Below are 27971 nucleotides of genomic sequence, written 5' to 3'. Positions count from 1 at the left end.
CGAATCCTTTCATATCCCATTTGATCAAAATACTACGAGGTCGGGGCATACCGGCAGTGGCGGCCTTGGTGAAAGTGACATACAAAAGCATATTCGCGGTCATTTCAGTGGGAACAGCGGTAGACATCGGACAAACCAAGATGGAAAATTCTACCGGAGACAACTTTTGGGTGCCTGATATGCCGCCTTGCCCTAGCCCTGCCATTTGTATCATCGAAACGACCATTATCATTGCGGTGACTGGGCTTGTAATGATTGGGAACGTCTTCAACTTGATAGTTTTGTTATCCACACCGACTCTTCGTAACAGCCATGGCTACCTGTTGTTATCGCTCTCGGTGGCTGACCTGATGACGGGGCTAGTGGCTACCTTATCGATCTACCCGTCGGCTACCTTCCGAGCCAGCCCAGACTCCTGGCCATACGGGGACACAGCCTGTCTCATCTCGGCCTACTTTCACCAAGTGGGAATCGCAAACTCCGGCATCACTTTGGTGTTGCTGAGCATCGAGCGATACGTTGCCGTGGTGCACCCGCTCCGCTACTCCCGCGTCGTCACAAAGCGGGTCACGCTGATCTGCATCGGTTTGGTTTGGCTGATTTCCATCGGAGTATTCAGCACCATCTTTGCCGGTTTTCCGGAACATTTGTACTTTCCAACACTGTACGTGTGTCTGCCTTCGTTCTTTAGTCAGCCCATCCTTGCTGGTGTCTTGCTCTCCACGGTGGTTGCTCCCATACCGATCATCACGGTCACATCATGCATTGTCAGTAGGAGTCTTCGCACTGCACTCCAGGGAAGCACGAGAGATTCAGGGAGGGGTCTCAAAATAAAAGCCTTCCGGATGGTCCAGATCATGACGTTAACATTAATCCTATGCTACGTGCCGTTCTTTGTTATGTTCCTCGTCGGCCTTGCTGCTCGTATCTCCATACCGCAGGTGGCTGTATTTTGTGTTTACTGGCTGCTACTCGCCAACAGCTTCTTCAACACCCTGATCTACTTCAAGATGAACGCGGCCTTCCGGGCGAGACTTTATGAACTTGTGGGTTTGGTGGCGTCCCGGTTGGGCATCACAGCAGAGAAAAGTGATAGCCACTCTGCGCGAGATAACTTGAGTACCATAGCGAACTCCAGTAAACCATCCAACGGCAATTCGGTGGCCACATCTTCTACATCTGTAAACGTACAATTCCATGACAGTACTTTGTAAACTGATGATTAACTTGGCATAAACCAAATACAGTCATGTGTAGTACTACTGTTTTGAGAAATAATTTATATTTATTCGTCACGAAATTTAATTAAACAATATTTGACTGTTGATGGATACAGGATTACAATTTCTCTAATTTTATAAGTATGCCTATGTAAATAATTGGGCCTACATTTTGGCAAATTAATTAGCCCCCCCCCCCCCAAAAAAAAGTATATATATATATAATATAAAGGTCTGACGGTTTGCTCTAACGTGCCATAAAAAGGGAAGGTCAACTTCCATCAGAATCCGACAAACATTGATCATGTTTATTTTATTTTCCAATTTTGACATCTAGGATGCTTTCTCCTGTATTCAAGGCAATTCCAGAATAAATGTAGGAACTTTGAATCAAACATTTTCAACTCATAATTTTATCAAATAGGTATCGTAAACATATTTGTCAGGCGGGCTGTGTCCATTTTTGTCTCAGTCAGTCGGTCACCTTGTATATCTGTGTCTATCTATTGGTCAGTCGGTCGGTTTGTTTGTCTGTTTCTGCCTGTTTGTTGGTTTTTCTGTCCATCGTTATCTATGTATCTGTCCTATATGGTCTGTTGTTGTGTTTGTCCATTTTCAGTTGTTCGTTTGCTATTCTTTGCTAAAATGATGGGTCAATATTTTTAGTTCATTCAATTGTGTGTCTAATGTAACTTTAAAAGTGTAGGCCTTTTTTGTCTGTTGTTAATGTCGGATTAATTGTTTGAATTTATCTGTTTCACTCCATGTAATTTTGCTATCAAACTTCCAATAAACGAGAATCATAAAAATAATAGTTATTTTTTTCAGCGGCTGAACGGGGTTGCAAGCGCATCCCCAAGCGCATCCCCCTCCATCATGATCCGCCACTGTAATGCAGCGCGACAACCTTCCAAAACATAGTATACAAATCTGTATCCTTGAGCATTTTGCACAATGAAAGGTTTTAGTAGAGTATTCCAATAATAAACGCGACATCACACAATCAACACGATTATCATATGAAATGGGTTTCCGTGACGAACAAACTACGTGGGCGAATTCTTTCATATCCCATTTGATCAAAATACTACGAGGTCGGGGCATACCGGCAGAAGTAGCCTTGGTAAACACTTTCAATGCATTTGACATGATGCAAGTATTAAACGGATCTATATACACAATGGGAGGTAATTTCGTACGAAACAGCAATAGACATCGGACAATGGACAAACCAAGATGGAAAATACAACCGAAGATGACTTTTGGGTACCTGAGATATCATTGCGGTGACTTGGCTTTTAATGATTGGGAATGTCTTGAACTTGATAGTATTGCTATCCATATCTGCTCTTCGTAACAGCCATGGCTACCTGTTGTTATCGCTCTCGTTGGCTGACCAGATGACGGGGCTAGTGGCTACCTTATCGATCTACCCGTCGGTGGATCGCTGCTTACTTTCAACAAGTGGGAATCTCAAACCCCGGCATCACTTTGACATTGCTGAGCATGGAGCGGTACGTTGCCGCGGTGCAAGGGCGGATCCAGAACACAATTTTTTGGGGGGCCAAAAATTTTTTGGGTCCCCCCAAAAAAGTGGGTCAAAAAAATTACGGCGTGGGGTTCGGGGCCCGCTTAAGGGCCCCGAAAAATTTTGGATTCTAGATGCTCTGTGGTGCGATCTGAGGCAATTTCTGACCACTTTAACCAATGTTTTTTTTTTTGAGGAAAAGATGGTGGTGTACTCATTGCCCATCGTTATTGCGATGTCACATAAACAAAAAAATTGATTTCGTTTTGGGGGGGGGGGCCATGGCCCCCTTTGGCCCCCCCCCCTGGATCCGCCCTTGCCGCGGTGAACCCGCTCCGCTACTCCCGCTTCGTCACCAAGCGGGTCACGCTGATCTTCATCGGTGTGGTCTGGCTTATTTCCATCATAGTGTTCAGCACCATGTTTGCCGGTATTCCGGAACATAAGTATACCTTCCCACCCTGTATGTGTGTCTGCCTGTGCTCTTTAGTCAGCCCATCCTCGCCTGTGCCTTGCTCTCCACCGTGGTAGCTCCCATACTGATCATCACGATCACATCTTGTATTGTCAGTAGGAGTCTTCGCACTGCTCTCCAGGGAAGCATGAAGGACTCAGGCAGGGGTCTCAAGATAAAAGCCTTCCGGATGGTCCAGATCATGACGTTAACATTCCTCCTATGCTACGTGCCGTTCTTTGTTACATTCCTCGTCGGCCTAGTGGGTCGTGTCTCCGTGCCGCAGGTGGTTGCGTTCGGTGTTGACTGACTGCTACTCGCCAACAGCTTCTTTAACACCGTGATCTACTTCAAGATGAACGCGGCCTTCCGGGCGAGACTTGATGAACTTTTGGGTTTGATTGCGGCAAGATTGGGCGTCAGAGTTGAGAAAATTGACAGCCACTCTACGAGAGATAACTTGAGTACCATAGCGAACTCCAGTAAACCATCCAACGGCAATTCGGTGGCCACATCTGCAAACGTAAAATTCCATGACAGTAATTTGTAAACTAATGATTAACTTTGCATGAACCAAAATACAGTCATGTACTACTGTTTTGAGCAATGATTTCTATTTAGTAGTCACCAAATTAATTTATGGAGAAAAAAATATTTGACTGTTGGTGGATACGGGATAACAATTTCTGAAATTTTATTAATATGTAAATTAATGGGCCTACATTAATGGCAAATACATTTTACCCCCGAAAAAAATGTCGAACGGTTTGCTATGACATGCCATTAAAAGGGAAGGCCAACTTCCCTCAGAATCCGACAAAATACGGATAATTTTTTGATATCTATAAACTGTTGATTTTCAACATTATAGGCGGGAGGACCGTGGCCACGTCCACTATAAGACTTTGTTTGTATCAAGGGCGGATCCAGAACACAATTTTTTTGGGGGGGGGGCCAAAAAATGTTGGTCCCCCAAAAAAGTGGGTAAAAAAAATTACGGCGTGGCGTTCGGGGCCCGCTTAAGGGCCCCGAAATTTTTTTGGATTCTAGATGCTCTGTGGTGCGATCTGAGGCAATTTCTGACCACTTTAACCAATGTTTTTTTGAGGAAAAGATGGTGGTGTACTCATTGCCTGCCTTTATTGCGATGTCACCAAAAAAAAAAAAAAAATTGGTTTCGTTTTTTTTGGGGGGGGGGGGGGGCATGGCCCCCTTTGGGCCTCCCCCCCTGGATCCGCCCTTGGTTTGTATTACAGAATGATTTTGCCAAATCATCTGCCCGTCTTTTTCATGTGATAATGACTCTGATGCAAACAACAGCGCTGTATAGTCGCGTGTTAACAACTTGAACACACATTCAGTTGGTCGACAATATTTTTTTTTTAAAGTTGGGCTGATTTGGCCTATAGACACTACAACGTGACCACTGCATTATAGAGAAATATAAGAAAAAAAACATTGGTGAAAGTTTAAGATTTTATTTTCTCAATTCTTTACTCATACAAACTGGAAAAACTGTATTTTTTGTTTTAAGTGTACATACTGATTTATCTTCCGTATTTAAAGTTGTCTGCGAGGCATACTTCAGAGATAAGCAAAACAAAGCAATGTTCTCTTTCGTGTTTTGATGACAGATTTTGTTGCGCCCTTAAGCACGGTGACAACCTTGGAGACACATCGATTCCCCGCCAATCTTAATGCAACAAACGCAAACGGTTTCGCTTCCCGCCGACAACTCTAATATTGTTGTTGTAGTTGTTGTTTTTTTGTTTCTCAATATTAATTCGTAAAAAGTTGGGTCATTTACTGGACGATAAGTGTTTTTATTTAATTGCAGAATGGCCTCGTATTCTGAAATTACATTTACACAGACCTTGGCAAAGGTCCTCTTGATATGGCCGCTAAGAAGAATATGCGTGTACGTAATTCCAATGCAAACTGTCGCAGGGTTTTTAGAATGAAGTTAAACTAATTAGACAAACTTTCTCGATTTCATTCATAAGCATGTCAAGCGCAGTTGTGTTTGGCGGCATAAAGAAAGCATACCATCCTAAAATAATTAGCATGCACACGTATTTAATTCAGCACAATTCAGTTTTGTCTTTGTAAGATTATCATGGACGAGCTGATTAATTTGAACGTATCGGTGGTGAACACTTGCCCAAATTATGTCGTGTGTTTCCTTGAGGTCACCGTTGTCATTGCCGTAACGTCTCTGATCGTGCTGGGGAACTTCTTGACCCTAGTCGTACTCGTGTCCACACCCTCGCTGCGGAACAGCCATGGACTCTTCTTGAGTTCCCTCACCCTAGCCGACTTTGGGACCGGTTTGGTGTCGGCACTGACGGTCTATCCTGCGGCCACGTTCCTGGGCACCGTGGAGGCTTGGCCGTACGGCGAGGTTGGCTGCCTGGTGGCGGCATTCTGTAGCCAGCTGTTCTCCAGCACATCCCGGCTCACCTTAGTACTACTCAGCATCGAGCGTTACATCGCCGTGGTCTTTCCCCTCAAATACTCCCAAGTGATCACCAAGAAAGTGGTCCTGGTAATGCTCGGGACCTGCTGGACGATTGTGGCCGCGGTTAACCTGGCGGCCTTGCTCGAGTTGACGGGCTTTACCTACGTTCCCGAGATGTACCAGTGCCAACCCTCGTTCTTCGGCGACCCTGTGGTCGCTCTGGTCTTGATATTCTGCCTAGCGGCGCCCAGCTTTTTCATCATTCTGGCGACTTCGGTGATCGTCAGCAGGAGACTCAGCCGTAGCGCTCGTCTCCGGGCGGACATGACGACGTCATCTCCGAAAGCAACAGCAAGCCAGGAGGACTCTCGTAAGCTGAGCTCACCAAAGACAGTCAAACTCTTCAGAATGGTCAGGGTGATGGTGATGGCTGTTTTCGTTTGCTGGGTGCCGTTTTTCAGTGTTGCCATCGTGTCCCTAATCACTGGTACAAAAGCACAGCAACTGATTGTGTTCACTGCCTACTGGCTGCTGCAGTCCAGCAGTTTCATCAACACTATTATCTACTTTCTGATGAACGGTTCATTCCGATGCAGGATGCGTGAAATCTTGAGCAGCATCACACCTAATGTCTTTCTCGGGATATCATATAGTAGAAGTTCAGTCTTCAGTTGTACTTGTTTCAAATAAAATGTTACAATTTGGATATTTCTAAACTGTCGAATCGCAAATCTATACCAATCACAGAGGCGTATTTTGTTTCGATGTATAATAATTTAAAAGAAATACTTTCGCAAAAATAGTGTACAGTATGATGAAACGGAAAAAAATAAAATTATCCAATCTCTGAGAAATGTTAATATGAATATATATGTACGTGAATGATCCACAAGGTTAAATAAAGTAACTTATTAATAAGAATTATTTCAGCAATATTCTGTCGTTACACTGTTATTTTCGAAACACTGGATATGACAGGACTTGAAAAAGTTCCCGTTTTCTTTCTACACTTGTTATAATTTATCTGTCTCTATTCTGCCTCTGCACATTGAAGAAACCATTACACATTTAATGATACACCCTCTTATCTGTATAGCGGTCACGGTACACGTGTAAATGTACTATATTAAGGAGACGCGGTATCGTAATTTTTTCGAACGGTGGGAGACATTGGTCATTAGGGAGACATTTTCATGTCTCCCTAATGTCACAGCCCCCCTTTAGTGGCAAAATTTTGCTGTAGCAAATACGTTATTTTTGTTGTTCGTGGTCTAATTAGTAAACTTACCGAAATTCGTGAAAAAAGGGACAAGGGAATATTGTGCACAGGTCTATGGGAATGTCTCCCAAATTAATGTCTAATCCAGGGTAATTTACCAAAGTTGTCATAGCTTTCAAACTAGTCGTTAAGAATACGACTCATGACTCTTCTAGATACATGATAGTATTTTTTAAGTAATTACATAATTTGTATTACATTTATTTTCTCAAAGTGACATATTGAGACCAAAACATGTATCGATGCACTTTTTAGAACACATGGGGAGAATGGATTACACTTAATAATAATGATAATAATATTTTGGGAGGCTAATCATCCTTACTCGCAGCTGGTATGCTGAATTACGAAGGTCGCGGCTAAAACGTGGTCGGGCCGCTAGCACGTAAAGGCGCCTATGGCTGCCAGCCACATCGACCCATTATATGACCACGGAGCACAGCCTGAGATCGAAAGTGTTTGATTTTTCCGGAGGGAGGAAAACCGGAGGGCCCGGAGAAAAACCCTCGTGGCACAGGAGAGAACCAACGCACAACTCTACTCACATGCGATCCAAGGGCGGATCCAGGGGGGGGGGGGCCAAAGGGGGCCATGGCCCCCCCCCCCCAAAAAAAAAACGAAACCAATTTTTTTTTTTTTAAGTGACGTCGCAATAAAGGCAGGCAATGAGTACACCACCATCTTTTCCTCAAAAAAACATTGGTAAAAGTGGTCAGAAATTGCCTCAGATCGCACCACAGAGCATCTAGAATCCAAAAAATTTTCGGGGCCTTTAGGCGGGCCCCGAACCCCACGCCGTAATTTTTTGACCCACTTTTTGGGATACCAAAAAAAATTTTTGGCCCCCTAAAAATTGTCTTCTGGATCCGCCCTTGATGCGATCCACGGCCAGGATTCGAATCGTGGTCACCTTGGTGAGAGGCGAGCGCTTTACGCGCAAGCCACCCATGCCACTTGTTAACGTTATCGGCAGTTAAAAAGCAAAAGCATTTAAAACATACATTATTGGGTAACATAATTATCTTTACGTGGATCGTCGCAATAATTTAAGGGTTTTACAGACAATAAAGATCAAGAGAAAGAGAAAAGGGATGCAACTCAAGTTTCCGATGGAGAGTGTTTCTTGTTGGTTCGAATCCAACCGAATGATTACATGGTGCTTTGCCATTCTAAGTTGGAAGTTGATGCTGTACACCATGGTACCCGTGACGTCATACCAACGGGCAACCTACAGGCAACCTTGACATGTTTTTGCCCGCATTAAACAGTTTACATCACAACTTTTACATCAATCACATTTTAAGAGATTCTTAAGATTTTTTTGTTCCGTGACTGTGGAGACTTCACACCTGTTGAGCGATAGTTATTATGGGGACCGAAGACGCTATGGGGACAATAGAAAGTCCCTATAACTCGCTCCTAATTTCCCCAACAATAATAAAAACTTTCCCATAATAACGCGGTGACGGCTCGCCTACACATGCGGCACAGAAGAGAACAGTTTGCTTCAATTTGGTAGCACGTGACCTCAACATCCAATATGAAAACAAATGTAACATGGTCTTATAAAATTAATACATAGGTCCATGTATGTCTGATTGAACACGCACATAAGCCTCACTGAATGCACATGATTTAATTGTAATTTATTTGGGGGGGGGGCATGGCCCTTACAGTGGCCTCGTATTTTAGAGGCTCCGTATTAAACTAATTTCCTCGCATATATCTCGGACGCGTCCTTGACGACGCAGCTATTTTGGAATGAATGTACGTGATCGTAATTTAATATCGCTCGATGGGAAGGACGAAAAAATGGCTCCGAGTCAAACTTTTGATTGCCATGCAGGGCAAGTTGATTGAAAACACAATTTCCGTGCGTCGGTGATAACTGTTTGCATTTGCAATTGCACAGCGTTTGATCGTATTCGGAGGAGAAAATCCATCACTGGTCACACTTGAGAAACACTCCATGGCATGGATAATGACCACCATCATTTCCAAAAACCTTTCTACTAAAAAACATATCAAGGACGGTTACGAAAAGCGGGATTAAAAGACAATTGCAATTGCATTCGAATTGTGTAAACATTATACTTTCAAATTTCCATTTTACTATTGATGGAGGATTACTTGAGCATGTTGAGGCTATAAGGTCAATGAAGTAAGGACACGAGTTACATTAATTTTCTTGATTTCAAAATTCAAACAATTTATATTCCTCCAAGCGTCCAGCACATATTCTGCTAAACTGTACACACAATCTCCGAAATGCCGCTTTATTGGACCGCGATAAAAAAGGGGAAATAATGCAGAAACAAATTGTAAATGCCAGCTATAAACCCCTTCTTGGCATGCAGCTAAACCCTCCCAACCTCCCCCCCCCCCCAACCCCTTGATTAAAACCTGGATCTGTCCCTGGAGCTGTTTGTTGTGATCATGTAACAAGACTCTACGAAGATCCTAATTAATTTGTTACCTCAGCAATTTATAACCATGCATTTCTAGAGTTCAAAGATGATGGTTATTCATCAGTTCACCTCAAACTGTTTTGGGGAGAATTCCCTTTGAATGGGTCATCATTCAATCGACTGCACAGCAGTCGGTCACAATCTGTTTCCATCTGGCTTTATGATATTTAGCAACAGAGGAGATCTCTGGCAAACATCCGAGGACGACCTCTTTCGTCCCTATAGGCCCATTAATTGGTAAAGTGCGTCCTGAGAAATGAGCTCATCTCAAGTTTACACAGAACATGTCCAATCTGAGTTACCGTTAATGGACGTTGGAGGGCATGGGTGAATGGATTATACATGGATATTCATTAACGTGACAAGACCGTCTCAGAAACGGTACACTGAGGTTTGCAGCTCACTTCGTGGTGGCAGTCATCCAGCCGTTTGGGGACACTGTTCTCTAGTTGGCCGCCTTCGTCAGCTGTCCTTTGAAGTTGTTGGCAGCATCTGCACTCTCGGTCCACGCGTTGGCCAAGTTTCAAACAAAAATTGGGTACGACCGACCTGACCAAATCATGGAGTTTAGCACGGAAGGTCTTGTTCATGAGGATGTAGATGATTGTGTTGAAGAAGCTATTGGAGAGAAAGAGCCAGTAGGCAAAGAAAAGTAGTTTTCTCGGGATTTCGACTCCGAACCACTCACACAACGATACGATGTCGTACGGTAGCCAGCAGACCAGCACTGCTATGGTCAAAACTCGGACCATCCGGAAAGCTCTTAATGTTTCCGACGCCGAGTCTTTGAAGGCTGCGTTGGCTGCCATTGCCCTAAGGCGGGCACTTTCTTTCAGCTTACGGTTCACTATACAGGATGTTAGCACAATGGTGAAAACACTAGGGACGACGAGCACCAACTCCAAGGCCAGAACTATCACGAAGTTACTCCTGTAGATGGACATGCATGTATGCAACTCGGGCACATACTCGTATCCTGATAGGATGACGAGCGGGAGGTATATCGCCACACCCATGGCCCAAGAGCCAGCAACGCAGAGTAAGGAGGCTTTCTTGGTCCAGAGCCGACTGTATTTCAACGGATGAGCGATGGCCAGGTAGCGCTCCACGCTAAGGACCGTCAGCGAGTTGCTTGACGTGGCAAGGAAAACATGACCGGAGACCGCCGTCACAGCGCAGGCCGCATCCCCATACAGCCAGGCCTCAGGCCCCTCGAACGTAGCGGCCGGGTAAATCGCCATAGCCGCTACCACGCCGACACCAAAGTCAGCTACGGCCAGTGAAATCAAAACGTAGCCGTGACTGTTGTTCCGGAGCGACTCTGTAGACACCAGCACGACTAAAGTCCCGATGTTCCCAATTAAAATAAGACACGTTAAGGCTATGACTACCACGAGATCGACGAAGCACCACGCTGGCTTTGGACAAAACTCCACCAACTCCGAAGAATTATCCATTGTGTAATTATTATTATCCATCCTCGTTTAATTATCGATCCTTATTTAACAGTTGTCTGACATATACGAAACCACCACCGCTTATTATATACAAGCCACAGAACCATAAATGACTGTTGAGTTTCCTAAAGCCCTTATATAAGGGAATCAGGCAAAGCGAAGTGGAGCGACCGCCATCGTCGAGGTCATTTTCTATTCATCAAATTGACAATTAGAAAATGTCCTTGTCCGACCTTTTTCTAAAAGGCACGCCATGGTGTATCATAATCGTGCTTTCAGCTACATGTGTAGCTGGTATAAAAACGGTAGTTTCTCAAGGATGAGTGGTTTTAAGCGGAAAAAATAACTGTTTTCTATAGAATCAAATATAGAATTTTATGGTAATTTTGGCGTTGTTTTTGCGCCTGGTGTAATTGATTGTTTACAAACGTCGCCGCGCCGACAATATACCTCTAATTAAACGTTCTTCGCTAGGGCGTGCGCGTCAGTTCACTTCAACATCACATTTATTTGCACGGTTCTATGAAAAACCCAACAGTCATGTACAATTTGTGAAATGGGGAAATACATTTAATGTAAAATAAACGTATGAAGAATTGGTAAGTTATGTCATACCAAATTTTCTATAGAGTTCTATATAATATTTTTATAGAAATTACAGAAATTTTGAATAAAATTCTATAGAGTTCTATAAAATAGTTTATACAAAAATTCCAAATTTTCTATAGAGTTCTATAGAATATTTTTATAGAAATTGGAGAAAACCTCTATGAAATTCTATAGAGTTCTATAAAATATTTTATAGAAAAGTCCAAATTTTCTATAGAGTTCTATAGAATATTCTAAATAAAACTAGCCTTATTTCTATAAAAAAAAATTTATTGTTCTATAGAAAAGGTATAATTTCTATAAAATTCTATAAACCGCTGTATAGAATTATGGCCCATTTTTCTATAGAATCTCTATAAAATCTCTATAAAACCTTATAGAAGACTTCTAAAGAAACTCTATAAAATTTCTATAGACAAAATTCTATAGAATGCTTTATAGAATTTCTATAGAATTCTTTCTTATAGAATTCTATAGAACTTTTTTGTAAGGGCCGTTCTTTTATTAGGTACGGAATAACCTACACTTCACCAACAGAGCTCATTTTATGAGATACTTCCAAGTTCGTAAAACCAAAGTGTCATGGGATATTAATTAATAGCAATTATCAATAATGTTGATAATTGTTGAAAGATGAATTTACTTTCTTTTAACTTGTCTACACAATAACATTTTCAAGTTGTGTAACATGGATCTGGTGACCTTCTTAAGATGGCACCAAAAGTTGCTTATACTGCAGTTTTGGGTTTATGCAACCTGCTCCAAGGCTGCATTCTTATTGTAACTTTGTTTTACTCCTTTTATGTGCACACACAGCAATTTTTATTAAAACTCTTTGTTTTGGAATTTATATAACAATTATGTAAACTTTTACATAACACAAAATAGGGCTATATAAGTGAGAGCAAAATAAGTCTAAGGAGGGATTTTGAGACCTTTGGCCGGAAGGACTGACGCAAGAGACCAGAATCTTCAATTCTGCTGGCAAGATTGCCAGATAGTTTCTACCGATGGACCAGGACATGGAGATCGACCATCAAACTCAAATCTCAGCTTAACTTTCTGTAGCTGAAGTTTTGGATCTTGGCATGCTAAAATTGGCCAAGACTCGTCTGTGTACAAGGCAGTGCCATCGCTTCACTCAAGGCAGCAGTCCAAGAGTCAAGTCAAGTCAAGTCAAGTCAAGTCCAGAGCTACGGCAACGAGACCGCATCCCGAGGAGTCGTCTCTTCACCAGTTCAAGCAAACAAGCAGCTTAGTACATACATGTACATGATCATGAACTCAAATGAACAATCCAATGCCGGCTCTTGCTCTCAATTCAATGACAATGTTTCTACAATGCTTTGTAAAATGTTATCTGAGTAATGTATATTCACTGTAAATATGTAGTTGAAAAGGTTAAAAGAATACATGTATAACCCATAGTAATAGCAAAGTATCTTTCTTTTGTTTATGTGTGATGATTTTGTTGTTGATTGCCAAGCGCGCGGTCGTTATTGATTCATGCGTAACAAAAGTGTCTTGAAAGAATAGAAAATGCGCTTGAGTAGAACAGATCAGGTCCGAGTGTGATATGGTGAAGTAAATACCGTCGATGAGGGTTTCGAACTGAAGGAAAAAGGGAAATGCGTTAGGCTTGGGGAGAATATTGTTCTTGTATTTGTAAATGAAGACAGCAGGATGATCATTTTCTTACGCAGGTCCTCATCTTTGGAACGAACTACCCCTCGCCATCCGCAATATCTCTAGGGTCTCTGAATTTAAAGTGGCCCTGAAGACCTATTTGTTCCAGATCACTCACAATATTCTTGTTTAGTTAAATTTAATTGTTTTGTTAATTCTGATTTGATCTAATTTTTGTATTGAGCCATGAGCGTCATTTATGGCGGATACCGGCGCGTTATAAATTGCCGTTATTATTATTATTTTATTATTAATTATTTAAAGAAATGAAACCAAGGATTCCTCAAAAGCGCTCTAGGCAACCTGTAGATAGAAGACAATATGAAGACATTACAGTTAAAGAGGGAGGAAAATCCCAGAAGAATATTCTCGGGAAAACCCACAGAATAAGCTGGGACTGAAAATATAATCCACGTGCACCAGTGCAGGAATCGAACCCGGGTCACAGCAGTGGAAGGCGAGCAAAGAACCGCAGCGCTCCCCACACCGGCAAACAGGGTTGAAGAATACTCTCTACGATGATAATTGGCAAAACAACTACTACATGTAATACGAACAGCATTTTGGGAACAATGAAAAAGGACATGTTGATCCTCTTACAGACAGCGCCGAACTATGTTGCAAATTGATAAAAGAAGGTACAATTATTAGAAATATTGAGGTATACATCTCATAAGAAGCACATAATTATTGTCAAACGTTTTCTTTATTAATAACCAACTGATTATAGCTTTGAATAGGAGGTAAAAAAAAGATTCTTCATGTTACATTTCCATATCATTTTCCGACTAATTTCTGACTAATATTCACAAAGAAACTGATTAAAGTCATAAATTATTTTCCACCACAAACGTTTTAAATTAATGTTGCATTGATTACACATTTTACTCTACCTTTTGAATATGAATATCAAAAAGAAATCTCTCAGAAGTGTAAAAACAAGCAAGCACCAGAAGCATTAACAATGTTGTGACCACACACACTTTGAAAACCTTTAAAATTGTACTTCTAAACTCTACTTAAAAATTTTCTCTTTTGAGGTAGAGATTTTAATCATGATAATTGAACACAATAAAAATATCACTTTATAGTCTTCTCCATTAATAATCTAGCGACATACATACATGTACACTCTACAGGAATGGAATCTTATCAGATTAGAAACCTTTCAAATTCATAATGTTAAAATTGTACTCAAGTGAAAAATTTAAATGACAAGGGAATTTAATGGATTGCTTAAAACTTTGGTATATACTTGCAGATGTCACTGCACTTGAATTTACATATCACAAACAATAAGGTTAGCAGGGAAGACTCTTAAAGCTTGCGAGGTGTGATGTGCAGATGAATGCCATTCTCGGCTCGCAGGACCAGTGCATTGGTTCGCAGCACGGGAACGGATTCGTCGACAGAGAGGTGAAAGTTGCGAAGGATAATGGCAGAAATGACCTTCATCTCGTTCAGGGCAAAGTGCTGACCGATACAATTCCTGGCAGCAAAGGGGGAAAATGCACAGAGAAATGTAATGAGTAAGTTTCATTTATATAATTCTATTTTCTTGTTTGTTTTGTTACTCATCATAGATAAAATAAATCTGCAGGCGTTGGAAAGGGTAGGCAAGGATGGGCAAGTCGCCCCTTACCCAGAAAATGTTGCATTGAATTGATAAAGCACTTGTGCATGAGAGATGTCTTTTACAGGCTCAAATTTTTAGTAAATGTTTGACATCTAATGCCCTTCTCACTAGACCTATCCATTAAACCAATGACAGCTGTGATTGATGTCAGACATGCATGCACATGTGTATTTCACGTGCAGCTGAAACATGCAGTGAGTCAGAGGAGAGGTGTACGTGTTGTTCCCCATGTGTGCGCAGTAGGCATAACAGATCAGTCTATTGGCATGTACAGGGTGACCCCAAAAAAAATGCAACCCCGAAACATTTGCCTTTTTTCAAAACTGTGATCTGTGAATTTGTGTGTGTTTATGTTTGGGATATCAGATTGAAGCTGAGAGCTGTTTCTTTCAAATACTGAAAAAAAACATCACGAAAATAGCACATTGGGTTGTTGAGAAAATGCCAATTATGTAAAAGAAGTGATTTTTTTATCCTTTCCAAAGGTGCCTCAAACAGCGGAGCATGTTACTGTTAGCCTACTGTGCAATTGTCTTTCACTTGTGCAATTTATTGAATATTTTGACATATTTATGATGCTGAAAAGGTTAAATTTGAACTAAAACAGGATAAGATACCTGTGCAGGTGGGAAAATAAAAGGTACTCCCATCAAATTCATTTATACTCTTGTCATATTACATGTATGTGTAATGTTGTTTGTAAGGATTAGGACACAATGTGCCAGGTACAGTGCAAATCCCTTAACTGTGGTAATGCCACTGGAATGGACCAAAAATGAGTTGTGTTACATAATCTGCATTTTCTCAGCAACTATGTGCTGTTTTTTATGATTTTTTCCAGTATTTGAAGAAAAAAAAATCTCTCGGCTTTAATGTGATATCCCAAACATAAAAATACACAGGGGTAGCAGTTTTTGGGAGGTCACCCTGAACAGGGAGTCGGAGTTGCAATCAAGTCATATCACAAGTTACAGGGAGTGGACAATTACAAAGTAACTTTGAATGGTACATTGTAGGCAATGGACTGTCTCTCACCTGGGTCCAGCTGCAAATGGCACGTATGCATAAGGTGGGATATTCTTGGCTCTGTCTGGTGCAAACCTCTCAGGATCAAAGGTGTCGGGGTCATCCCACACATGCGGATTGTTGTGCAGGGCACTGACTATTATCCCTACAAGGGTCCCTGAGAGATTAGGAGAAAAGACAAGTTAGTTTAAAAATATTGAGGAAAGTTAGAAATAAAAGGTTTGATTCCCGCCTGGGGTTGTGGTGCATGTGACCTTGGGCAAGGCACTTTGTCACGTTATTGTTTCTCCCCACCCAGGGGTAAAATGGGTACCTGTGAGTGTGAGGGCAGGGACGATTATTGGGATTGATTCTAGCTGCCTTGGGCCCAAATGGCTGCATCAAGCTGTATACTTCCCAGGGAGCAGAAATTGTATTTGGAATGTTTCTTTGGCCCAATGATCAGGGGACAGGGGTAATACTAATGTACAGCATTTTGATCTTAATTAAAAGTGCTGTGCTACACAAGAACCTGGTATTATTATAATTATTACAAACTGCAGTAAGAAAAAAAATAAAGGCATATGTGTAATCCTCATTTTATTCCTATTGCAATTGAAAGCTGAACTCCAAGACTGTTTGGTCTCCATGATTAACAATGCCCCATGTAGTGAAACTACTAAACAGTAAGGGCAGGTTGATACTTCACAAAACTGCAAATGTGAACAAATTTAATGTCACAATTCTTTCACAGCAAATCACAATACTTGAAATGAATGTGCACAATTTTGGTGAATTCATGCCATGACTTACTTATTGTTCACCTTTGCACCATTGAATCTGGCCTTAATGCTACACATACAAGTACTGGGCATTTTGGCTTCCTCTTAAATCCACCACTGTACATAATAATAACAATTCAGAGCATTTTTTAGCGCTCTAACTAATCAGAGAAAGTAACACAGCGCTTTACACAAAATGAAATAAGCAAAAACAAGAGGAATATAAACAGAATAAGCATTAACACATCAAATAAATGAGTTTTCAGAGATTGTTTGAAAGGTGCTAGTGAGCTAGTGTGGTGGATAATGTAAGGTAAATTGTTCCAGTGTTTTGAGGCAGCAGCCTGGAAGCTTTTTCACCAGAGGTAGTACGAGTTTTTGGCACAACGAGTAATCTGGTATCAATAGATGATCACAGGCTTCTGTACAACTGAGTGAGTTCCCGTTAAGTATGAAGGTACAGAGTCAGTATTAAGACATTGAAATTAATGGCACATGCCATTCACCTTAAAAAAAATTGACACAAAGCCCTATGAAAAGTAATGTCTAAGGAAGTGCATAACTGACAACTGACCTTTTGGCAACTTCCTGCCATCAGGAAAGGTCACAGGCTGGGTCAACACCCGCATGACATTAGGGACGGGGGAGTGTATACGCAGGCTCTCCTTCAGACACTTGGTCAGGTATGGCAGATTGTTAAGGTCATCCCTAAACACACACAAAAACAAACACAAATTGCTACCCTTTAAAAAAAAATTGTGAGATGTAAGCAATTGCTAAGCGGTCCCTAATGCTCAGTAAATTAAACAGTTTATTTGATATTGCATTAATAAACTGGATAGTATACAAATGCAACATGGTTTGTCAGGAAATATTGAAAACTAATCACCCAGAGGTGTTGGATGATTGGGACTACCGGTATCCCGAAGCGAAGCCGAGGGAGATAGTCCCAATCATCCAATAAGGAGGTGGTCATTTGTTTTCACTATTTCCCCGCAAAAAAAACATGTTGTATTTGTTTACTATACCTCATAAATATTCATCAGGCAGCTGCGGTATTTCATTCGTCCACTCCACCATGTTTTTGATCGTGCAGTATTTGGATAATTAAAAGTGAAATATTATTTCAATTTAAGGAGACAGACAGAATAGAAAGTTAATTTTGTGTCATTTAATAACTTTAACATTCACGCAAAACACTGCATTTATTCTTATTGTGTAAAATTTCACCCACTTCCTCCTCGGTTAAAATCGCAAAAGCGAGCACCACCGGTCGCCATTTTGATGTACACCGTCATAAACTGGCACATGCAACTGTCCTCCACGGTACACACGTTAAGCACATGCATCGTTGGTAAAGAGATATACAGTACTTGAACATATGTAACTGCTGCGACCCAAGTGTGTGATAGTACCTCCCTGGTTTTGCACGACACGCGCACGTATGAAGACGCGGATTGATAGTAAAAACTTTCTGGTTGAGTTGCTGGAATGGACCAATGAAATACCACGGTTGCCTGATGAATATTTATGAGGTATAGTAATAGATGATGTCAATACAATGTTTTAAAAATTAAGGTTCTGGAAAATTTGTAAACCGATTTCAAATGATTTCATGTAAGCAAGTTAATATCACACCTATGTCACACACAGCACCGAACAGGCTTGCACTGGAATCCACTGAAGCATTGCCAACAAATACCAGACTGCAAGGCTACATCACTTTTGTAACAAGTATTAACCAGTGGGAAATCAAAATTTCACATGCACCACAAATAAGTACGTCAACAAGACGGCCAATGACTATGCTTACCACACCAGCCGGTCTTTTTCCCTGTCAGCTAGCAGGTCATCCACCTCCTGCCTACACTTCTCCTGGAATTCAGGCAGTCTGGCCATGTTGTATAGAAACCAGGACAGGCCCGAGGCCGTTGTGTCGTGCCCCTCAAACATGAAGGTGTCCACTTCATCGTAGATCTCCTGGTCACTGAGTCCCTGTCCATCACTGTCCTTCAATATAACAAATACGGACACAACCTCAACACTATTGGCACACAAAGTCTAAATAGTATTGGTTGTTGAATTGTTTCTAACTAAAACAATAGATCTTAAAGGGAAAATACAACATTTGCAAACATCAAAAAATAAAACTACCAAATCATTTTGAAATACCTTGCTGGACTGTTAGTGAATGACAGTGTAAAGCATCCTGTAAAATCATGGCACCTGGTATACTGTCATTTTCAAGAAAAGTGGTATTTTTGTATCAATTTCCAACGCTGATCGGCCGATCAGCGTTGGAAAAAACAGGCTTTTTTTCAAATACTGGCCCCAATTGACCATCGCACTTGTTTGCAATCGATTACAAACCTATGAACGGGTATGAGCCAGCTAGAATGGTTCCCTGACCTTACAATTCCCCAATATATGTAAACTGCTCTGTTTCTTCTTAAATGGAGTCAGGGAACCAGACTACAGGAAAATGATTGTTTTTCTTGGTTTTTATAGCATTTTCGAACGCAAAACCTCAAAAAAAGTCAGTGTAACTATATTTGCTATATATTTCCAACCCCCCAATTCCATCCATTTCTGAAAATTACAGCAAAAGCAAATGATGTATATTCCCTTTAACTAGGCAGCTAATGCAGAGTGTATTTTAAAAACCCAAGGCAGTCACATGGTTTGTACCCATGTAGGCAAAGCACATGTAAAGGTGCTCAGTTGTCAAAACTAATGCGAGCGTAAAGCATGAAGCCCAACGGCATTGGGTTTGGGGCCCACTGAAGGGCCCTGGAAAATTGTGGATTGTAGATGCTCTGTGGTACGATCCGAGACAATTTTTGACCACTTTAACCAATGTTTTAAGCAAAAGATCATCATTCAAACATCATTTTTGAGTTTGGAGTCACTGAATCAGCTATTCTGAGCTATAGAATCAACTGTAGGCTACAATTTATGTTCGGGGATGGAAAAAGTGTGGGGGGGGGGGGACAAATTATATACCACCTCACTTTAAAAAATGGGGACATGTCCCCCTGCCCCCACCTATCGACACCCGTGCTTTATTAACATGCCATCTCTGTACAACAGGGCATTTGAAATACTGCTGTTTTTTTTTACTTTCCTATTAATATTTTACATAGACATGTGAAAGCAACCTAATCAGGTTGGCATTTAGCTAATGTGGTGCAACGACATTTGTTTTTTGAGAAATGGTACCACATTTGGAGGACAATTTATCTCATAAAGGCTAAGCACAACCCCAAAATCACTGTTTCTTACTTTTGCGCAGAGCAGAATGTCCAGGAAGTCAATGTACTTCCTCTGCCTTTTTTTGCCGTTGGCTGCCTCCTCTATCAGAGCTTTCTTACGCTGCTTGATTATATTCCGTGCGTAGTCGTGGACGGTTTCATTGGCACGGCGGAAGCGCCGGCCACTGGGACTCCACTGGTAAATGGCGTCAATGTGGTAAGGCAGAAAGCGGAAGCGCTCCACAACCAAGTTGGCTATGTCATTAATTCCCTTAGTGTAGGGGTGATTCTCAACTCTGCATATAACACACAAAAAGCAGATAAGAGTTGAAGTCAAGACATAAAAAGTCCGCAAAAGTCCTCACAAGTCCATCCCAACTTTAAAAAATAACTGAGTCAAAGTATATTCAAGTGGAAAGTGACAAGGGCGTTCCTTTGCAAATGTCCATGATCTACAAATTCATAAAGTTGTGACTGACTTGTGATTTGACCAGTGCTGGACTTGATATTTGACTCATGAGGGGCTCAAATGTAACTCTTAACAAAAGGTCTAGAAGTGGTCCTAAACTTCCACCACTGTGGGAAGTGGAGGTTTTATCTCTGTTAATACAGTAAAAGGCTTCAGATATGTTTTCTATACATGTAATTCCTCACGTTTGGCAGTTGGTCTCCACACTGAATATGCACTTCAGAAGACTGTCTAGCGTTAGCTGGCTCATGTTACCAAACATCTCCATGGATGTTTTTCCTCCAATACACGCTGCTCTCCACTTCTCCTATATTCAGTAAAACAACAAAATGCTCCATGAAAAGAACAGAGTGATAGTACACACAGTGTTTAATCCCCAACACATTTGTTGAAACATAATACCACAGTATTTTTTAGGCATAACCCCACACATTTACTTTAAGGCAAGGACATTAGCTTGATACCACAGGCGATATCAATGATCTCTGCACTAGATCACCTCAATTGTCATACGTTTCAAATTCATGAAACTATCATTTTGATATGATCACTGTGTTATATCTATCAAAACTGACACCCTATTTGGTTTAGATATATGTGTAAAAACAATTTTGTTTACCCATGCCAATGTTGTGTGATTGTGGCCAAAACTCAATAAGGCTAATTTGGTTGCACATAAAAAAGGACTGGGCAACAGAAGAGACAAAATAAGAAGTACTAGGATGTCTGGGCAAACCTATTAGAGTCCTTCACCAGACAATATTTGTAATTCACTTACAACAAGGATGTCTCCGGATTGTTGGAAGATACCAACATACGGCTTCAGGATGTCAAAGTGAAAGCCGGGGGTCAGTAAGCGTCTGTTCCTTGCCCATTTCTTCCCAGATGATAACAGCAGCCCATCTCCAATCCAGGGGCGCACAAAAGAGTAGGTGTACTCGGCCTTTGGTTCTATGACAAAAAAAAATTAGACAAACTAATTCTAATAAGAGCAGAGCATACTGTCCAAAACGTTGAGTTGCCCTGGTTCTCTTCATCAGAACCTCACAAACTCACAAAAGAGAGTTGTTACATGGTGCAACCATGAATTTAATCTTGTTGCTATCTTATCTGTGCAAACCTTCAAATCTCATCAAACTGATTCTAGACAAACATACAATGTAAAGGCATGCGAATACTTTGTGAGTTTGAGATCTGTCCACAATAGACTCATATGTACTGGCCTGCTGTTACTCGTATAAAATCACACAAATTTATATAACTACATGTATGCATTCCGATTTCCAAAGACTGGCGAAGTACACTATTCCATATTGTTTCGAGATCTATATCGCCGATCTCTTTTTTTTAAATCGTATCGAAATATTGAAAATATATCAAGGAATAATATCGACAATATCGAAAAAGCTCGATGTTGAGGAATGATATCGACAGATCAAAATGTGTTAGATTATCGTCAAAATAAATCTCCCGTTTAGGGTGCATTTACTTTGTGTAATAACGTTTGCTGCATAATGTAATAAAAGTCAGCAGCAAATTGTGTTCGTGAGTGAGAATAAAGCATGCGAAATGCCAAGCGGCGATGCTTTGTCATTTGCCATTAGCTGGAATTCGTGGTCTCTTGTAGTAATGCAGCACCTCAAAAGAAGCTGCCCTTTTTTTTGGTATTGACGGTGCTTAACAAACTGCTATTCACAAAAAACTACTTCATCTTAGTTAAACTGTTAAAGCATGTATGCATTAAACACTGTCATAAAAAATCATAACAATTGCCCAGTCCTCGTTGCCCAGTGCACAATTAAGTATCAGCTGACAAGATTTTGCAGCACCATTTATACAATGCAACTTTTCTGTATAAACGTAAATTGCTCGTATCTATCTGTGTCAATATTTACAGGTGAAGTTAGGACAACATTTACTCAAAATATAGAAGCGAACTACACGTACCTCCTGTGCTGAGAATTGCTTTCACTGTGTCAGTGTCAAAAAGTGTCACAATCGGCAGAAATGGTCCAATCCACAAAATCGCTGCGCTGACAGCTTTCCTTACGAAAACTCGTCCCCACTTGAGTTCTTCCTCATCAAAAGTAAGCTTTAAACAAATTAAAGATCAATCAGTCAATCAATCATTCAATAAAAACTGCTGTTTTGAATGAATGGATCTTGTTGGTTTCCAAAAGAAAAAAAATTGTGAGGTTTTATATGATTGTTGTTGTGGTTTACAAATGTATCACATTCCACAAAGTTGGTAAATATAGGCTTGATTTACATGTATATATTACAATCCTCCACCGCCATCCCCAAACCGTTTACAACACGTTACACTCCTGCAGATAATTAATTACATGAACAGTTGTACCTTGGGGATATGACCAAGGAGCCAGTGTCTGTCAGGGGCCGATGGAATGGCTGACAGCTCCTTCTCCAGTCGCCGTTTCTGAATGAACGACACCACAATGGCCACGATGCTGGACGTGATGATCAGCGTGACAATCGTCACACACAGAACTGCAAAGGATTCACTAAAAGCCATTGTCTCCAAGCAATCAGTCCGAATACAAAAGCTTTTCTACCTGTGAAGAGACAAAGAAGTTGGCGTGGATATTAAAGGGACACTAGGTCCTGGAACAGCCCAATTGGGCTACAAAAAGCACTTTAAACGAGATGATGTTAATCGGAAATAACATTTAAAAGTAGGATATAAACATCCACACAACTATCCTTTCAAAACTGGGCGTTTTTGTGTTATTCCTGTATTATGCGTGCGAGAGCGAATTTCGGTGTCCACTTTTGCAACCCCGTAAATTCGAGCTGTTTGGATGCTAGTTGTGATTTCATTCGTAAAGTGTTCATCTTGGCGGACGTTGAAGAAACCACTTTTTTTGCACTGATGGTAACTGGTCACCACTGTTCCCGAGACGCACAACTGTGTATATCGTACACTCAGAACGACACGAAAAACGTTTTCGTACTCCGTCATGTCCGATGTAAACAAGCGGGTTTTTTCGTCTTTTCTCGGGAACGGTAAGACATTAGGTTGGTTTCTTTTCAACCAGCTGTTTGAAATAGGCTAAGTAAACAATCCAAAACATAAAATTTTCGGGGGATTTCAGGACCTAGTGCCCCTTTAAGCTCAAAGGGTAGTACAAAAAAAAAATCAGCAAATATATCAAAACCTAAGATGTGGTGATGAACAGAGCTACATAAGTACATGTATCTACCATTTAGGTTAATACTACCGGTACCAAGCTGTTTTGTTAAACAGAACAAAAGTATGTTAGGCCTACAGACCAACTGAATGGATTTTTATTTGGATTAAACGAAAAAATGTAGTTTGAGAAATCAAAGCAGATACAAAATACACGTGCCGCCTTCAGTCAGAACTGCAGTTATTACTGATCAGACTTTTTAACTTAAGATGTGGCGTCTGCAAACCTATTTTATACACGTAGTTTGCTACGTGTACATGTCATATGACCTAATACCAAAGTGCAGGTCAATAAACTCTGGAAAAACATGTTGCTACTAGTAGTACTGGAATGGCTTTATATGCGCGAGTAAACTCAAAAAGAGGTTTCTGCACAGTATCTAGGATGACGATGATGACTCACACATATAAGCAACTATGAAATGTGAATGAACAACATAACGAAACAAGGCCAGAGTGTAATGAGCAGAAACCCTCAGACTCTGACACCAGATAACAGCATGCCTGACGACCTTTATGAACAATTTCAATGAGTTTGCTACGTGTACATGTCATATGACCTAATACCAAAGTGCCGGTCAATAAACTCTGGAAAAACATACGAGTAAACTCAAAAGGAGGTTTCTGCACAGTATCTAGGATGAGGATGATGACTCACACACTAAGCAAATATGAGATGTGAATGAACAACTGTAAGGCCAAAAAAAAAAATATTCGGACTCTGGTCAGACCAAAGTTCCGGAATTGACGCGGCCACGCGGCTTTTTTTTTTTTTGCTTTTTTTTTTTTTTTCGTCAAGCTTGGATTGAACAGACAAGGTGGGTACTATTTTGCTTTTTTGGTGTCCTCATGTACATTGGTGTCCTCCATAATTTGCCTTGGTGCTTTCGATCATTTGCCTTGGTGCAATTTCCCATTCCTTGGTGCTCTTTGGTAAAAAAAATTGAGGAGGTGCGGAAATAGAGGGCGCTGTTGGAGCTACCGCGGAACATTTTGGAGAAAAAAAAAGATCGACGCGCATGATTAAAATCGACGCGTGCGCTGACCAGAGACCGACTTATTTTTTTTTTTTGCCTAATCAATATAACGAAACAAGGCCAGAGTGTAACAGCAGAAACCCTCAGACTCTGACACCAGATAACAGCATGCCTGATGACCTTTATGAACAATTTCAATGAGCCGGATATGAGTGGACCCAGATACATTGTACTAGACTGCCTTTAATCTAAAAAGCTACATTAACTGCATATTGCCCACTTTATAAACTGCACATTGATGCTGTTATCATGTCAAGCAAAAAAATCACAAAGGTCATTTCTTATCACTTTTTATTTGAGAGTGGGGGAGGGGGGATGCATTGGTCACATTGCCCCCCCCCCCCCCCCCCCCCCGACAATAGACCTTATAAATGTTTTGTTATATCGTGTGCTTGGATACTGTAATTTCATTTATCTAGAATGGCCACGAGTCTGGTCCATAAAAATGCATGTCACACAAGTTTATAGTGGAACCGTACCACCAGAATTTGTCTGCGGTGGTGTCATGCTCACATGCTCACGTTCTGAAAAACAAGGAGACGTGCATTTTGGTATTCCTGTTGGTCGAAGGAGCATGGAGTGCGTGTGTACTACCCGAGCACAAATTGCATGAGCCTGCATGGTGCCACCGTGACAGCAGAAAATGGCTGGTGCAGGATTCAAATAAGGCAGCGTATATTTTGTCGTGACCGGAAATACAGACAATGTACTTCCTAATGCTAATTTGCCGTGAGTGCGCTCTGACAACCCGTGTCAGTAGGCCTCGTTTCAATGGAATCAATGCAAGACACTTCGGTTCTAGAACTCTTCTTTTCCCTAAAATTAAAACTATCCCAACTATAAATTTGGAGAAGAAAAATAGCAGATGAAGAATTGGCATTGGTGGATTCAAACCAGGGATCTTACGATCAATCTCACTATCCACAAGGCAAAATAGCCTTAGGAGGTACGCCTGGGCTATATTGCTGGCCACTGCAAAATATCCAATAAAGAATATGCCTTTACCCTAACGTTAGGCTTGCCTTTGACAGTTTGAGACACACGTTACAAATAAGGTCATTGGTACAAGAACTTCTGGTATTAGAAGGCACCCTAGAACGAAGTACATGTATGATACTAGGGCTGTGCATGGGAACCGGGTACCCGAGTACCCGACCGTTAATGTCAGAAACCGGTTCCAGATTATGGAATCGAGTACCCATAACAACTTTGCAAATTACTTAACTTCTCAGTCTATGCAAAAGAAATGTTTCGAATGTCAGTGGGAACCCAACCCCCCCCCCCCCCCCCCGGCTATATTTCGGCAATATTTTGTAAAGACTGACCTTTTCCATTCATTTGCCCTTTTTTCACCACCGCTCAACCCCCCCCCCCCCCAATAATTTGTAAAGAGTGCCCTTTTTTTTAAGAAGTGCCCTTTTTTCGGAACAAGTGCCCTGTTTAAAAAGAAGTGGTTCCCTTTTTTGTGCCGTATGCCGTTCCAGGTGGTTTCGTTTTTTAATTTCACGCCTGTATCGCCCCGAAAAGCACCATATATTAGTGTGCATAATGTGTCGGTTTTGAACAGCGCCCCCATCAACAGATGGTACCAGAAAGGTTAGGAAATACTTTGACAATGTTCTTGACTGAATGACTCCCCATGATTGATATTGATGATAGGGCCTAGCTTGAGTATAAACTCCAGCTCATAATGCTCATCTACCTTGAGTAACTCCAGCCACGGATCCTAGAACCCAGGATAAACGACTCGGCCCAACTCCTGGTTAGACGCGTGATAACGGCCTGTACTGGTGGCAAATACCATGAATAGGCCTACTTTTAAAAAAGACCATTGCACGCGGTGGCTTTCAGATTTGCAAGGCTCTGCGCCCGATCTGGCCTCAAAGTCTGTCAAGCCAGCGAATTATATTTTTGAATATTCATGAGTCTACGTTTTTGGTCTTTATTATTGAATTCTGATAAGTGATAACTACATAACCATGGTAATGCCGAGCACAATATCTTTAGCTTTAAGATGAACAATGAAATTTCGCTTTTGCTTCATCGGTTCGGCATCACATCTCTCTAAAACTTTTTAATAAAAGCCTCATTTAAAACGAAATTTGGGTAAACGGTGTTCTCCTCGAAATTTGACGTTTATTTCTCAGGTAAATACTTCATCTATGACGACAAAAACTGCACAATACCATCTGTTTGGAACAACTATATCTTAAATAAGAAGTAGTTTTGCTTACAGTTTTATGAATGCAAAAACCCAACACAATCAATGGCACATCTGGAAAATTCGCGATTGCGCGCCAACGGGTATTAATGCCCGTTGGGGCATACCAATTAAGGCATGTAAGGCAAGTACGCTCAGTGCATTTTGTACTAGAGCTCAGAACAGTAACAGTCGTTTATCCTGGTGTCTAGGATCCGTGCTCCAGCTTAACAAGCTCATCATGCTCATCACGACATCAGGATGTGAATTCCTGATGAGCTTGTTAAGCTGTAGCCCCACTAGTGTGGCCGTCGGTATGCTGCGCTGAACCTAGGCCGGTTCAGCGCAGCATACCGACGGCCACACTAGTGGGGCTAGTTAAGCTGGAGTAAGTTACTCAAGCTAATGCTCATCAGGGAAATCGCCATAGGTCTGTAGAATTCCCGACATTTTTCCCGATATGACGAGTATGACCGAGTATGATGCGATGAGCTGCTGGCTGGAGAAATTAACATTAAATTGAATGCGAGTGCGTCGAATTCGAAATAGATCCTCGTCGTTTTAGGTGAACTGACGATACACAAGACTTCTTGTAGTACTTAGTTAATAGTTGTACACAACCACCATGACAACCGCGTCTACGCTGCAAAGTTTGCCCCTTTACCCCGTTTGATACTTATTGACATACTCACGTACCATGCACCGACCAAAGAATAGGCTGAATCGGTCCCGATGTTGAAAAAAAATTCCCCTTTCACACTAGTTTATTACACTTACAGTGAGTTAGCACTGAGCCCTAGACACTAGAGCGCGGCCATTTTGAAAACTGACGGTCACGTGGACGTCATTTCTCTGCAGGGCCGGCTAGGGGCGGGGTTACAGGGCGATGGGCGATCAGTCATGTGAATTCCTCCATCGAGTGAACCAAATCTGCAGTATTATCTCATTTTTAATCATTTGTTCCTCATATTTTTCCTTTGGTACCTGGAGACTAGTATAAATCAACCATGTTCGTTTCAAATTTAAATGTGTACATGTACACAGTAAACTTGAATGTAGCTAATTACCTACATCATATTATAAATCCCCCTCACCCTTAATTTGGCCGAACCCCAAATATTCCGTCTTGCCGACCCGCATTAAAAAATACCTCAGGCGTCATGATGATTACGACAAAACTGAACCCTGAAGGCTATTTATACAGCAAATTTAACAAGCGCCTCA

General features: G+C 41.2%; 3 protein-coding genes and 1 pseudogene across 6 annotated transcripts; 3 read left to right on the top strand and 1 right to left on the bottom strand.

The window, feature by feature from the left end:
- The first annotated feature begins 16 nt into the window (after positions 1–16).
- Positions 17–2034, top strand: LOC119721285 (cysteinyl leukotriene receptor 2-like). The gene has a single exon (XM_038191289.1). The coding sequence runs from the start codon at positions 141–143 to the stop codon at positions 1212–1214; it is 1074 nt and encodes a 357-aa protein (XP_038047217.1). The 5' UTR covers positions 17–140; the 3' UTR covers positions 1215–2034.
- Positions 2035–2400: 366 nt separating this feature from the next.
- Positions 2401–3752, top strand: LOC119721576 (annotated as a pseudogene).
- Positions 3753–4730: 978 nt separating this feature from the next.
- On the top strand, positions 4731–11505 carry LOC119721574 (QRFP-like peptide receptor). The gene is made up of 2 exons (XM_038191653.1): positions 4731–6333; positions 10587–11505. The coding sequence occupies exons 1-2, from the start codon at positions 5319–5321 to the stop codon at positions 10688–10690; spliced, it is 1119 nt and encodes a 372-aa protein (XP_038047581.1). The 5' UTR covers positions 4731–5318; the 3' UTR covers positions 10691–11505.
- A 2340-nt stretch (positions 11506–13845) lies between these two features.
- LOC119721284 (cytochrome P450 4F4-like) lies at positions 13846–27864 on the bottom strand. 4 transcript variants are annotated; one of them, XM_038191287.1, is made up of 10 exons: positions 27842–27864; positions 22662–22875; positions 22250–22394; positions 21081–21253; positions 20488–20609; positions 19865–20129; positions 18396–18592; positions 17157–17290; positions 15831–15978; positions 13846–14648 (listed from the first exon to the last, which is right to left on the bottom strand). In XM_038191287.1, the coding sequence occupies exons 2-10, from the start codon at positions 22833–22835 to the stop codon at positions 14477–14479; spliced, it is 1530 nt and encodes a 509-aa protein (XP_038047215.1). In that variant the 5' UTR covers positions 22836–22875; positions 27842–27864; the 3' UTR covers positions 13846–14476. The 4 variants fall into 4 exon arrangements, with proteins under 4 accessions (XP_038047215.1, XP_038047216.1, XP_038047213.1 ...); XM_038191288.1 differs by lacking the exon at positions 27842–27864 and adding an exon at positions 27819–27841; XM_038191285.1 differs by lacking the exon at positions 27842–27864 and adding an exon at positions 27444–27544.
- Positions 27865–27971: the final 107 nt, after the last annotated feature.

The sequence above is a fragment of the Patiria miniata genome, unplaced genomic scaffold, assembly GCF_015706575.1.
Source record: "Patiria miniata isolate m_02_andy unplaced genomic scaffold, ASM1570657v1 HiC_scaffold_13, whole genome shotgun sequence".
NCBI lineage: Eukaryota > Metazoa > Echinodermata > Asteroidea > Valvatida > Asterinidae > Patiria > Patiria miniata.
This window is presented reverse-complemented; position numbering and strand designations above follow the sequence as displayed.